This window comes from Eptatretus burgeri, chromosome 14 (genome assembly GCF_056783735.1).
Source record: "Eptatretus burgeri isolate ZD-2024b chromosome 14, Ebu_testis_v1, whole genome shotgun sequence".
Taxonomy (NCBI): domain Eukaryota; kingdom Metazoa; phylum Chordata; class Myxini; order Myxiniformes; family Myxinidae; genus Eptatretus; species Eptatretus burgeri.
In genome coordinates this window covers 47828462-47842721 of record NC_140974.1, presented here as the reverse complement: position 1 = coordinate 47842721, position 14260 = coordinate 47828462, and the positions used below count along the sequence as shown (strand labels likewise).

Below are 14260 nucleotides of genomic sequence, written 5' to 3'. Positions count from 1 at the left end.
ATTATGATCCGCATATTGATTTGGCATGGGTTTTACGCCAGATGCCCTTCCTGACGCAACCCTGGTCGCCTCTTACGACACAGGGATAAGGATTGGGTTTCGCAATGATTCCGGGCTGCTCTACACCCTCTCATAGCACGGCCCAGCGCAGAGCTCCCGTCATCAAGCGATCCTCCAACCCAAGCCTCCGAGTAGCCGGATTACAGGCGCACGCCACTACGCCCAGTATCCATTTAAGCTTGGTCTAAAGGGTCTTAAAAGTGTCAAAGTGTGTAAGGGATCTATTGGGTCTAAAAAAAGGTCTCACTGATCTATGGGGTCGAAAAAGGAACTAAATGTCGAAAAAGTAGGTTCCAGTGGAATCAAAAAAATTCCAGTAGAATCGTATGCAATTAATAGAGAGAATTGATAATCGCAATTAATAGACGTACTCATGGTCCATTTCATGTTCAAGCATTACACACTTAATAGACATAAGGGGTCTCATCTAAGGGGTATAAAAAAAGAAAAATATTTATGTATATCCCCATGTTCGGGGCTGAATCTTGATCAAATGAAATCCCAGGCAAGGGGTTTCTCCATGCCCCTTCTACATTTGTTCAGCTTCTGAATATGTTCTGAGGGGATAGCAAGTACAGGCAGTGGTGAGGTGGTAGCGAAGGCAAGCAGTTGTGAGGGGTGAGCAAGGGCAGGCAGTGGTGAGGGAGTAGCATCATAGCAAGACATTTTCAAGTGTATAATGAATGAAGATCAGGCTAGGACAAATGTAGGCCGATTGAGGAATATCATAGGGATAGTGCTTGGTGTGGAAACCTAGATGGCAGGCTTAATAAATAGTTAGTTTGCTTCAACATTTATACAACAACAGTCAGGAGAATTGCCAATAACTGAGAGTATCTATCAAGGAGGTGAGGAAGGGCTTTCACAGAAGATCCAGGTTGGAGTGGAGGAAGTAAAGGAAGAGCTAGGAAATCTTAGAAAAGATAAGGCTCCGGGTCCAGATAATATGCACAGTAGAGTATTTATGGAGGTGGCTGAGCAGGTAAGCAAGATGTTAAAGGATATTTTTAACAGCTCACTGGAGACAGGACTGGTACCAAAAGATTGGAGAGTAGCAAATGTAACACCATTATTTAAGAAAAGATCCAGAGAATAATTTGGGAAACTATAGACCTGTTAGTTTGACTTCAGTTGTGGGGAAGGTGTTGAAGACTATGAGGGACCGGATGAGGAACCATTTAAATAAATCCAAACTAATTAAAGGTAGTCAGGATAGGTTTACCAAAGGTAGTTCTTGTCTAACAAATATTTTAGAGTTCTATGAAGCAGTGTCTGGTTGGGTGGATGAGCGAAAGGCAATGGACATAGTATATCTAGACTTTAATAAGGCATTTGATAAGGTACCACATCAGAGGTTGTTAGCCAAAGTGAGGGCTTGTGGAGTGACTGGTCAGGTAGATAATTGGATTGCAAACTGGCTTCGTGAGAGGAAGGAAAGCGTAGCTGTGAGTGGGAGGATGTCTTGCTGGGCAGATGTAAGAAGTGGGGTACCTCAGGGATTCAGTACTCAGACCATTACTATTCATTATTTAAATCAATGATTTAGATAGTGAGGTGAAGAGTAGGCTTTCCAAATTTGCAGATGATACAATGGTTGGAGATGAGGAAGTTAGCAGAGGGGGTGGTGATTAGAATCAGGAAAGTATTGATACTTTAATCAGATTGGGTAACAGATTGGCAGATGGAATTTAACAACAAGAAAAAGACCCTCACCAGGAGTTGTTTTTTGTGGTGTTTGTGTAGTTTTGTGTGTTGTATTTTGTGTGGTATTTGTGTGCTGGTGTGCTACAGAATTAATACTCGACATAACTAGAACTGCCACTTTATAACTGCTGGAAGTGATGACCGGGTACCAAGATGTCCCGCTTTGATACAACCCCGCTTTGATCGGACACCTGACCCTGACCCATGACGTTTATCATTATTCAATTGAATTCAGAATGGGATTAAAATAAATTCAATTCTAACCAAATGGAAGACCAAATAGGTACAGTCCTGCATAAGAGTCATCGGAAGGAACCTGAACAAGCAAAAAGCAAAGATAAAGTCATCAGGAGGAACCTGGATAGGATTCGCATTTCACCTGCAACTCCTCTCCTGTCAAACACATCCAAGCACAGCCAAGTGAACCTTATTCAAAAATTTTTTTTAAGAACCCAGATTCCAAAAATTAAATAATTCTGGCTGCTAGACCATATGTCCGATCAGGTTGAAATTTAAACATATATTCCCCATCCTACTAGATCATAAATGTGAAGTTTCACATTGATTGATGAAGCGGTTCAAGAGAATGAATTTTAAAAAGATTTTTGCTCAATCCAATATGGTTTCCAAACCATGTGACTGAACAATTATTCATGAATACCCCTGTATCCCCAAGGCTTGGGGAACATTTGTGTGAAGTTTCCCCTCGATCTGTCCAGACATTCTGGCGAGGAAGATTTTTTTTTGGAGGTTTTAGGGTAAATCCAATATAGCTGCCAAACTATGTGACGTATGACATTATATGTGTAAATGTTTTGTACGTCATGGATAGGCGGTCCTACGAGTAAGGCTTTGCCTCAATCTGTTCCAACATTTCAGAGAAGAAGATTGTTCAAGGTTTTTTTTTTTAATAATATAGCTGTCGAATCACATGATCGATGCCATCATTAATGTTTTTTTCTGTGGACCAATTTATCCCTCGATGACCCTTGAAAGTTTTCATACTGATCAGATAAAACATTCAATGTTGACGTCATAATGAAGCCACCTATGAAATCACAAACCACACTTATTTCCCATGTGGAGTACTTGACATATGTCAAGTTTCAATTTTTTCCAAGGAGCGGTTTTGGAGATACAGAAGCCCAAGGTGTTTTTCCTTTTTCTCCAACATCACTGCCACACTACATGACGTACGATGTCATAATTATCAATAAAACATTCCGCATGAGTGGTTGCACCGATGATGAAAAATTCGTGTCAATTGGATAAGCGGTTGCAGAGAAAACAGAAAATTTGCACGGATAGACAACCTGAAAACATAATGCCTCGAGCGACTTCGTCAACAGAGGCATAAAAATTATATTTGTACTTTGGCAAGAAAAACATCAGAGAAATGGGTAGGTTTATAAACCAGAATACCTGTGGGTTCTGGAGGTGACTCGGGTGATTTCCACAGCCCCCAGCACGGTTCTTCAATTCCTCAGGATGAGGCGACCATTCTCCAAAGATTGTGGCCTCCTGCCAATTTTTGCGTAGTGAGAACCATGCTTTGTGTGGCATGCGACACACCACAGCATCAGTGAACTCCTTGCACCAATCTTCCATGCTCATCCTGTGAACACATCACTCCATACCTAAGGTTTCTGCACATGGTAGATCATCACAAAAGTTTCATACATTATCACGAAGTGGGATTACAAAAGTAATGAAAACTAGAAAGCATCTCAAAATGCAAAGCCCATCCACATCCGCTTTGTAAACTAACCGACGGAAACGACAGTTTAAAAAATTGTACGTTTTATTAATTTGTGTTCTCCATATTCTCATAATAAAGGTTTGTTGAAGATTTGATGACAAAAGCTCAGTTGGTAAAAATGTCATGGGCCCGGACATACACACTGAGGCTCAATGATAAATAAATAAATAAACATGGAAGCGATTTAAAACCGGGCGTACCACGCTTGACGCGCTGTGTTGGGGCTAATAAGGACTGATTACAATCACTATGACTTTGCCCTTTCACATTTTGATGCAATGTTTAATTATTTTCACCATCATGTAAATATTTTCAAGTGTTTGTGTGTTTGTTTGTGCGTCTGCATGTTATTCTTTCATGGCCGAACCATAGCACCTAGAGGCCCCAAATTTTGGGTGCAGTACTTCATAATCTATGCAAGGTTTTAAGCTACCACATGTTGGCCCTTGATATCCGTTTTGAGGCCACCAGAGGCTGCTATATAGCGAATTGGGATGTGGCATGAGGCATTGCTGCCTCCAGCACACAGGCAAGAGGTAACCACCATGAGGCCAATAACTCCATCGATTTTCAATGTCCACCACATTCTAAAGCATTGAGTATCCCCCCCCCCCCCCCACGGGCAGTGCTGGGTAGCCCCTGATAGTATTCTCATCACAAAGATTTGTTGAAAATTTGATGACAACAGCTCAAATGGTAAAAAGTTATGAAAAAAATTGGAAATGTGTGGGCTTTGGGGTGGGGGGTGGCTAACGATTGTTAAATTGTTTTTGCACACACAACTGTTCCTACCAATTCTATCACACACACAAAAACAAACAAACACAAACACAAAAATAATAAATAAATAAATAATAAAATTTAAAAAGCACACGTACAGACACAAACACACGTACCTTATCCATTTTACATTAGAAGAATAACGACAGTAACAATCCTCATTTACATCACAATATGGCTTGGAAAAAATATGCAATGCCTCGTTTGCTGATATAAGGGTGAAGTATTGATTGACTTCCAAGGGGTGTAATCGTTATTGAGGTGTTCTAAGCCTGAGTAGAGCTGACAATTTCTACTTCCTCAGCGGCTTTAGGTGGTGTGATTGCATACGTTTATGTGTTCCAAATGTTATCAAATACAGTGTGGAGTTTTTGATAGTCGCGATTTGTTTTTGCTGCGACCCCACTTTTGCTCTTGTCCTATCTCATTTGCTTGTATGGAAAGTTTCAGGTTTCACATTTTATCTCAACATAGTTTCATAGAAAGATCTACACCATGGGAGATGTGACTGAACACATTTTCATTTGGTGAACATGATGTCAGTGGCACAAACTGCTGGCATTGTTTGGGATTTGTGATCCCTTCCTTACCCTGCGCACACAAAGTCAAAAGTGGGGTTAAGTAATAGGTTCACTTCTGTCCGTCCATCCGTCCATCCACAAACGTCAGTTTATGATTGCGAAACAACCTTAACTTCAAATGAATGTTTTATATTGAACACGAATCGGAACCTGAATGGGAAAACAAACCGTTAGTTTAGCAGCACTTTGGCTATGAATTTATCCTGATCGCACACGCGCAGAGGAGAGTGAGATAATTTTTTTCGTCTATCTGTCTGTCTGACAGTCAAACGAAATTGAAAATCATTTCAAACAGGAAACTTACTGTTTTTAGCGATGTCATAAAGGACACAAACAACAAGCACGAATAACTAATGTAACATGTTCGATAAGGTGGTGTAATAGACACTGTGTCAATGGCAGTAAACTTTCAGAATATTTTTTTTATCTACGACCTTCACAATCTTTATTGTATTTAAATTCTACAGTGTATTAAACACTGTAGAACACAAATCACCTTGCTACAGCTTCCAAAAACCTCCAGTTTTGCAAGACTTAGACGTGTTAAATAAGGTGGTATTTCAGACTGCTTCAACAATTCTAAACTTCCAGATTAGTTTTTTTTATACAAACTCTGACATAATTATTTTATTTAAATTGAATTATATACCTGAACACTGTGTGGAGTAAGGCATTCTATGAACTCTCTAGTTTCTACAAAGTATCATGGCACATGGAGGATCCAGAACATGATCTGTAACTGAACAATAAGAACAGTAGAAAGAGGGGGAGTTAGACACCAGCAGTAGGGTTGAGGGACAAAATAGATTGTAACAGACAAACAAGGGATGAGAGCAAGAATGAGGGGTAGGGGAGGATGCAGGGTGTGGAGAAGATGAATACAGAAGCAAGCTTTCAGGAAAGAAAGACTAGAAATTTGGAAATGTGTGGGCTTTGGGGTGGAGGGTGGCGAACGAGGGTAAAATGGATCATGGTTTTGAATGGGGGATGATCAGAGATGGTGGAGAACAGCTGTCTTGAAGACCTGGAGGGAAGAATGAAATTTAAGAAAATGTGGGTTGGTTTCACAGGTGGGGGGGGGGGAGCAAGAATTAGTGGAGGTGAGCAGTGATTCTGGATTTTGAGTTTCACCAGAAGGGGGTTGATTATGGTCCGGGTGTGCCATGCAGAAATTGTGGGGGGGGATGGAGAATTTAGGGGGGGGCACACAGAAAAGGCAGAGGGTGCAAAACCAGAAAAGAGGTCGAAGAAGACAGAGAGACCACAGACCTGTCTGTGATGGCGAAGTGATGGGCCAATACACTGCTTTATCGTGGGAGATTCCAATGATCTTGAAGGCCTTGGTTTCCATGGCGTCAAGCTGAGCAAGGTGTGAAGCAGGGGAGCCAGCCTAGAGGGGAGAGCACTACTCCATCCTGCTGAGGAGGAAAGTTTTTTAGATGGATCAGAGCTCAAGTGTGCCAAGGAAGGACATTGTATGACAGAGGATACCCAGTCACATCAGGCTTTGGAGGCCAACTTTGAAATGTGGTTTGCCGAAGACAGATCATGGTTGAAAGTGAGACCAAAGAGTTTGAGTGATTGAACATATTTGAGAAGGTTGTTAAGAAAGTAGTTGAGAGGTTTTGCAGTATGGTCCTTTCGGGGAGAGAGAGAGAGTGTGTGTGGGATTTATCTGGATTGAAAGACATATTCCATGTGTTTGACCAGCTTGTGATTTCATCAATGTCGAATGAGAGGGAAGAGGCTGCTCTCTGTTTATCTGAAGGATGAGAGATGTCACGACGAAAGGTGGAGTCATCAACAAAGAGATAAAGAGGATTTTCTGGAGAGTCAGAGAGATTGTTGATGAAGATGAAGAATAGAATAGGGCCTAGAATACTGCCTTGAGGTACTCCATCCTTGACAGGGAGAGAAGATGAAAGGATTCCAATGAGAGCCACAATTTAGCGACGAGAGTAGAGGAAATCAGTAAATCAAGAGTGGACTTTGCCTTGGATGTCAGAGCCAGAGACTTTGGAGAGAAAGGTGGGATGCCAGACTGTATTGAAAACTTGAGATATGTTTAGAGAGACAGCCCTGATCCCATGTCTGACATTGAGGGATCCCATGTCCATCCATTGTTGGAAAAATAGAAGCAGCATGTCCAAGGTAGAGTGACCTGGTCTAAATCCGAATAGATGATCTGAGATGATGTCGTTGGAGGAAAGGATTTTATGTCAACTGCGAAGATTAATACAACGACCTTGCTGAAAATTGGAAGCAAGCTGATAGGTCTGTAGTTAAGGGGATCGGTTTTTGCATCTTGTTTATGTATTTGGTTGACGTTGGCTGACTTACAAGCAGATGGAAGAATATGACCTAGGTCAAATGGCAGGGTGAAAAGGGCAGAAAGAGGATGCGCATGAGCAGCAGAGCAGGCTTTTAGGACACGTGAGCTGATATCCTCCGGTCCAGTTTCAAAATCAGAGTCGAGGGTTGCCAGAAACTTCTCCACCTTCTCAGGTGCAAAAAACACTGATGGAAGTATAACCATGTATACTTGTGCAAAGCATCTACAGATAATAATTTTCTGTATAATGTTCACAACACTAATGAAGAATGTTTTCACCCTGTCTGTTTGACTGTTTGTGAACAGGATATCTCAAATGACAAGGATGAATTGATTCGATTTTGGTGAAGATCTGGATCCAAATACTACACTTTTTTTAAGTGATTCTTCACAAATGAAGATAGGTCCAAAAATTATATATAGAATGCTATTTCATAAAGTTGTTAACTGGTTATGACAACACTTGTTGGATGAGTTGTGTAGGTGATAAGAACAAGCCGATTCGATTTTGGTTGAGTTTCGGATGCAGATCCGGCCTATCATTGGAATTCAAAACGTAAACTGTTCAGCCTGGTTTATGTTACCGAGTGCCGTTCTCATTATTATTCTATTTATTATAATGAATTATGATCACATGATATCCGAGTAGAAGGACACACAATTTTTTACTGCTATTTATGGACAGTTAATCTCTGATAAATTTCTGTGTATAAAAAGTATTGCAGCTACAGATAGCTCATCTTGTTTTTACACAACTCTCTCTAAATAATCATAATCCCCAGTGAACTTCAAGCCATTTTGATTGATTGGCTAATTTCCAAAACTCCTAGCTATATCAGATATTGTGCAGGACCACATTACAATAACTCCCGAAGGGACAAACCGAGCGAAAGCTGATGAGGTTAAAAGTTCATGGCAAAGGTTTCGCCGAAAAGAAATCAAACAAAACGCAGCCAAACAAATATTCAGACATACAAGGGAAGTAAGACGTGGGAGAAGGAAATATGGGCCATCATGCCTGTCCTTTATCCACACTACAATGTAGAATACAAAGTGCATTCTAGGTAAGTACTGTATGTATGAACGTAGAATTATACCAAAACTCTCCATCATTATTCACTGTAAGCTTCATACGCTCTTTCTCGGCCTGGCTGAGTTCGTTCCACTCTGGCGATCTGTGAATGACAAACATCATGGCTCACACCACAAATGATCACAATATCCAAACAACTCGTAAATGTCTGGTCTAATCATGACGAAAAAAATGGAAAGAGCAATGACTTACTGGTCACTCCAAGCTCCAACCCACTCCCTTCGTCCCCATGGGTTTCGCAGCTGCAACAGCAAAATTTTCTCTCCAGCTGTGCAGGCAAGAGCGGTAGAGGCACCCTTCCGGGCTGCTCGTACTTCAGTGACTGCATAAGCATGACCTTTCACGAGACCACATGGCATTTGCATACCGATCTCTTCCAATGCTGGCTGTGAGACACAATGCATAGAAAACCTTTGCTGGGAAAATAACACCATTGAAACGAGGATTTTTACATTTGGCTTTAAAAACGGTCATAACGTTGATCCCACATGGTCAAAAAGTCCATAAGTGATTAAGAACACTTTACCCCAACTACAGGTTGAGAGGATGGCACACTCACCTCTAAGCTGTCTATCCTGGGTTCTACTCTCTGCACAGCTAGAAACTGCCATCCCAGGATTTCACAGGCAGGGTGATTCATCAATGTGTGAGCTGTCCCTTGGATGAAAGTTTAATTGGGCATCTCATCTGCCAGCATTAGTTAGTGGATGTTAAAGATCCCACAGTGTCCTTTGTGAAGAGTACGCAAGCTACTGCCGGCATCATGAACAAATTACAAACTAGAAAGCATCCAAAAATGCAAAGCCTATCCACGTCTCAAACTTCTTCTAATTCCGTATGCTAAGCATAACGAATAGAGCTAAAAAAAAAAAAAAATGCAAAACAATTGATTTTAGGCGACTGTGACCTTTTGACCTCAAAAGCAAAAAGGCTTCAGCAACCTAATATGCAAACTCTGCTCAAATTTGAAGTCAATCAGATAAAAAATTGATGATTTTATGCAACCATGACCTTTGACCTTTCGATCTGAAAAAAAAGAATCAGCTTCCAGCTTTTGATTGGTGAACCAACTCAGTGAACCAATATGCAAATTCTGAAAATTTCAGGTCAATTGGACAAAAATTGACGATTTTATGTGATGCTGACCTTTGACCTTTTGATCAAATTATTAATTTTTCTTCACCATATTCTCATAATAAACCTTTGTTGAAAATTTTATGACAAAAGCTAAAAATGGTAAAATGATTTTTTTTTTTAAGTTATGACCCGGACAGACGCGTGCGCGCGCATACACACACACACACACACACACACACACACACACACACACACACACACACAAGGAATAGCAAAACCTCATGTCCCACTGTGTGGGGGACGGGCTAATTAATGTCCCAACCTACAGTGGGCACTGCATCAGTGGCACAGCTGCACCCTCAGCCGATGGTGCAATCCCGCAGCATAGTCTTGCATTCGAAAGAAGAGGAAGACCTGAATAACACCTTCAAACCAAGGAATAAATGCTACACCATGACATTTCAAAACCATCCTGAGGTACCATATCCCATAAGCACTGGGTATATACCCAAAAGATGAAGACAGCAAATAATATTCATGGAATGGAGATCAGGGGAATTGTGAAGTCACTATCATGATCTGCAATGTAAACCAATCCTGCACATTATGGGCCTGATGGATGATAAAGTTGGTTTTGCAAATTGTTCTTCACACTGATGATAAGCTTGTCCACAGCTGACCCGCACAGGTCAAACATTTCCGTTCGTGGGTGTTATATTTGTATAAGCCGACTGATCTGTGGATTTCACCTCGATATAACAGGCGAGCAGAGCACCATGCTCATGGGCCTTCTGCAGGTCGCTGTAGAGACGATATCTGAGAGCAACGTCGTTTGCATAATCGCCACGAGCCAGGCGGATCCGTTCCGACACCCCGGCGGTAAAATCCACCAGGGCCTCAGCCACGCTTCCACCGTCCAGAGTCTCGTAGCAGCCATTCAGTCTGATTAAGGGATAGGTGGGATGAATGTGACCATAGCATAGCAGCCAAATAATTCTAGTGGTCAGCATTTACTTTCTCAAGAGTGAGTCATCTCACCAGATTTCAGATTGCATAAAACAAAAATAATTCGTCTGATAAAATCACCCATTTCTTCCCTCTTTTCTCCAATTCCAGCCCACTGCAGGAGGAAAACATTTCTCAAACTGTGTTGAGGGATGTTTGGCACACTCACCACACTGGCACAAGGATGTTTGGCACACTCACCACACTGGCACATGGATGTTTGGCACAAGGATGTGTCAGCAACAATAGGAATCAAACTCACATTGCCCGATGGAGAAACAACAGTCACCTTCAACCACTTGGCCAAGCATCCATCTCATAATAAGGTTAGTTACCTTAAATTACATTTAATTTGAAGAAACCCAAGTAATTACTTTTTGTTATGACTACATGCATATACCCTTGAATAGCCAATATTTCATTTGTACATTGATGGCAATAGGATGACAGGATAGTTCAGAGACTGCAGACTCACGCCTTCAAGCCATCTCGTCTGGGTTCCATCTTCATTGCGACTATAAACTGCCACATTGGTGCTTCGCATCAAGGCAATGCATCACTGAGTATGCCATCCTTTGGGACGATGTTAAGCCAGTTGTCCTTTCTGCTTGCATTTGTTAGTGGACATTGAGGATCCCTTTCAATCTAAACCGGTTATTTTGAACCAGGCATCCTGGGCCATTGTAAATCCCTGATTGAGGGAACACCCTGCAATGGAGTATAGACCTGTCCAGGGTTACTTTTCGAGTAGGAAAAAAGTTCACAACCACTTATGGGGTCTCTCTATACATTATAGGATGAAAATAATAAAAAAATAAAAACAATAATAATAATTAAAAATAATAACAACAACAACTTCCTCTGATAACTGTAGGGAGTGATTCCGAGTACCGAATGATGTCAGTTCCAATGATGATGCCATTCTTTGAGGATGTCATCCCACGCCACCTATTCCAATGACGATGCCATTCCATGACGATGCCATCCAATGCCATCTGTTCCAATGACTATGCCATCATTATTATCAAACTATATTTCTCATGGCTGGCCGATCCCAAGAACAGCCACTTAGAACTGCGAGCAGTGATATTGGGGTCAACACCGGACATTACAATAACGATGCCATCAGATGACAATGCCATCCCACACCACCCGTTCCAATGATGATACGTTCGTTTTTAGCTTGTCTGGAATTTATATTCCAGATAAGGTATTGTCATCGCGTGCCGTCTGTCCATCCATCCGTCCGTCTCTTTTTTTGACTTCTCCGGCCAAACCGCTGGGCCAATCCGGCTTAAATGTTGCAGCAACGTTCCTCTCCTGACTGGTAACAGAAATTGCAAAGCTTGTTCTGGTCACATGACTTTAAGTAGGTCAAAATGGCCGACTTAGTAAATTTCTTCAACAATCTTCTTCTCCAGACCCACAAGTCAGAATGCCACCAAATGTGGGTTACAGCATTAGGTAGGGATGTTAAATTGCCAAAGTCATTCTGATCACTTGATCGGAAGTGTGCCAAAATGGCCGACTTAGTCAATTTTTGAGAAAATCGTGTAAATTCTGTCAAAATCTTCTTCTCCAGATCCACCAATGAGAATTCCACCAAATTTGGGTTACAACATTAGGCCAGGGCCCAGATAAGCTACAGGTCCAGTGGTCCTATTTTTTTTATCAAACTATATTTCTCATGGCTGCTCGAACCAAAGAATTGCCACATAACTGCGAGCAGTGATATCGGCCCAACGCCACCCGCTCCAATAACGATGCCATCCCATGACGATGCCTTCCATGGGGAAACAAGTTTGAAAACGATGACGTTATTGGTCACATGGTTTGGCAGCCATATTGGATTGTATCTAAAACCTTTAAAAACCCTCTTCTCTCAAACAGCCGAACCGATCGATGTGAAAATTTAAGTGTGTCGTTGACTAATGATGCGGATTATTTGTCTTTGTTTTTTATATATATATATATATATATATTTGGCGAGGCTCATATAAAAGAGCTAACATGCAGAACATACAACAAATGGAGAAGGAAACAAGAGGGGCAGGAGAGGGAAGCACAACAACAGCAACAAACAGAAACATTAGGAGATCTGTGGAAGGGAGAGGGGTGGGGTACACGTGGTAAACAATATGGACACTACAGGGACTTTCAGGAATGAAAACAGGAAATTTGAAGGAGGTGGGTTTGGGGTTGATTAACCGGCATACAAAATAATGACCGTTTTTACAGCCATTTTTCCCTGCTGTGCAGAGGTTAGGCTTTATCTTGAGGCAATGTTTTATGGCCGGATGCCCTTCCTGACGCCAACCCTGGTCGCCTCTTACGACACACAGGGATATGGTACACCTATTCTAACCGGGGCATACACCGGGACCAGTACACTGGTACTCACTTCGCCGACCTCAGATGGATGACAGGCTGAGTCAACCCCCTGGTGTTAATTCAGCAGCCAACGGGGCTTGAACTCAAGACCCTGGGATCCCAAGCCGCCACCCTAACCACTAAGCCAACACCAGGCTTAACCGGCATACAAAGGATCATGATTTTGGATGGGGAAAGATATGAGATGGTGGTGAACAGCTGTTTTGAAAACCTGGAGGAAGAGATGGATTGAAGAGAGTATGGGAGTTTATTCCAAAGGTGGGGGAAAAGGGGAATGAAAGAGTGAAGGTGAGCAGTGATTCGTGATTTTGGTAGTTTACCAGAAGGGGGTTGCTGGCGGACCTTGAGCACCCTGAGGAAATATTGGGTAGGACAAGCACAAACAGAGAAGGGGGGTGATGGGGAATATTCCTCTTTAGACAAGTTGCCCTTTTCTTTGTGTCTCACTGGTTTCAGTCATGTACTCATTCCCTACTATATTCATTTTTTTGTTAAACCTATAACCTAATGTCTTATCCTGTATTCCTTTGTCCCGCTTCTGGACTTTTGTCTAATTCTCTCCAAGTCCAAGGTGACCTGTTTGATAACACTGAAACTTTTGCCATTAATTATGTCATTCGCTGTCCAGTTCGTGGACACGTATTACATTTTTGTGTTCTTTTACCTATATGCTTATCAGACCCTCTCCACTCTGCCAATATATATATATATATATATATATATATATATATATATATATATATATATATATATATATATATATATATATATATATATATATATATATATACATATATATCAGGAAAATGAAAGCTGCGGGAGTGAAAAATTAATTGTGGACTAGCCGAAACCCCGTCACAGATGGATTCCGTTCCATGAGCCCAATATGACAACCAGTGGCGGCTCTTGTAACAGCCGGATCCCAGTCGATGTACTCCATGGCCTTACCTAATGAGGCCTATAAAATGTCCTTGTACACGACATTTTGGTGTACACTACTCCTTGTGAAGAAGTCCGCTGATTTGTGCACGTGTCTACTTTGACATACAAACACCATGTCAAAACTTCTCAGGTCACAGTACCGAGAAAAACGTGACGCGACTGCTAGGAGGAGCACAAAATTGGTCCTTCAGTATTAATATAGAGATACAATGTTTCTTGTTACATATTTTGTGTCAAATTCACATTCAGAGGTAGTCAGCATGTGCAGAAGAGGGCTTTACATTGCAGACGCTATTTTCGAGGAGTGGAATTACACCTCTCAGCGGTGACGGTCTGTCGACGACAGACGTAATGACGTCAGCGAATGTCTGATGATGTCATGATGTCCTTACGCCTCTCAGCGGTGACGGTCTGTCGACGACAGACGTCATGACGTCAGCGAATGACCGATGATGTCATGATGTCATTACGCCTCTCAGCGGTGACGGTCTGTCGACGACAGACGTCATGACGTCAGTGAATGACCGATGATGTCA

The 14260-nt window shown here is 41.7% G+C and overlaps 1 protein-coding gene and 1 pseudogene across 4 annotated transcripts in view; both read right to left on the bottom strand.

Moving 5' to 3' along the window:
• The window catches only part of LOC147013124 (calpain-5-like), a 79163-nt gene that overhangs the window by 24794 nt on the left and 40109 nt on the right, over positions 1-14260 (bottom strand). For all 4 annotated transcript variants that reach the window (XM_085854731.1, XM_085854734.1, XM_085854732.1 and 1 more), the window contains 4 exons: positions 10136-10328; positions 8502-8695; positions 8314-8391; positions 3187-3379 (listed from right to left, as the gene is read on the bottom strand). In XM_085854731.1, the coding sequence (XP_085710857.1) occupies positions 3187-3379; positions 8314-8391; positions 8502-8695; positions 10136-10328 (658 nt within the window). The remainder of the gene's footprint in view (positions 1-3186; positions 3380-8313; positions 8392-8501; positions 8696-10135; positions 10329-14260) is intronic.
• On the bottom strand, positions 87-227 carry LOC147013126 (signal recognition particle RNA; annotated as a pseudogene).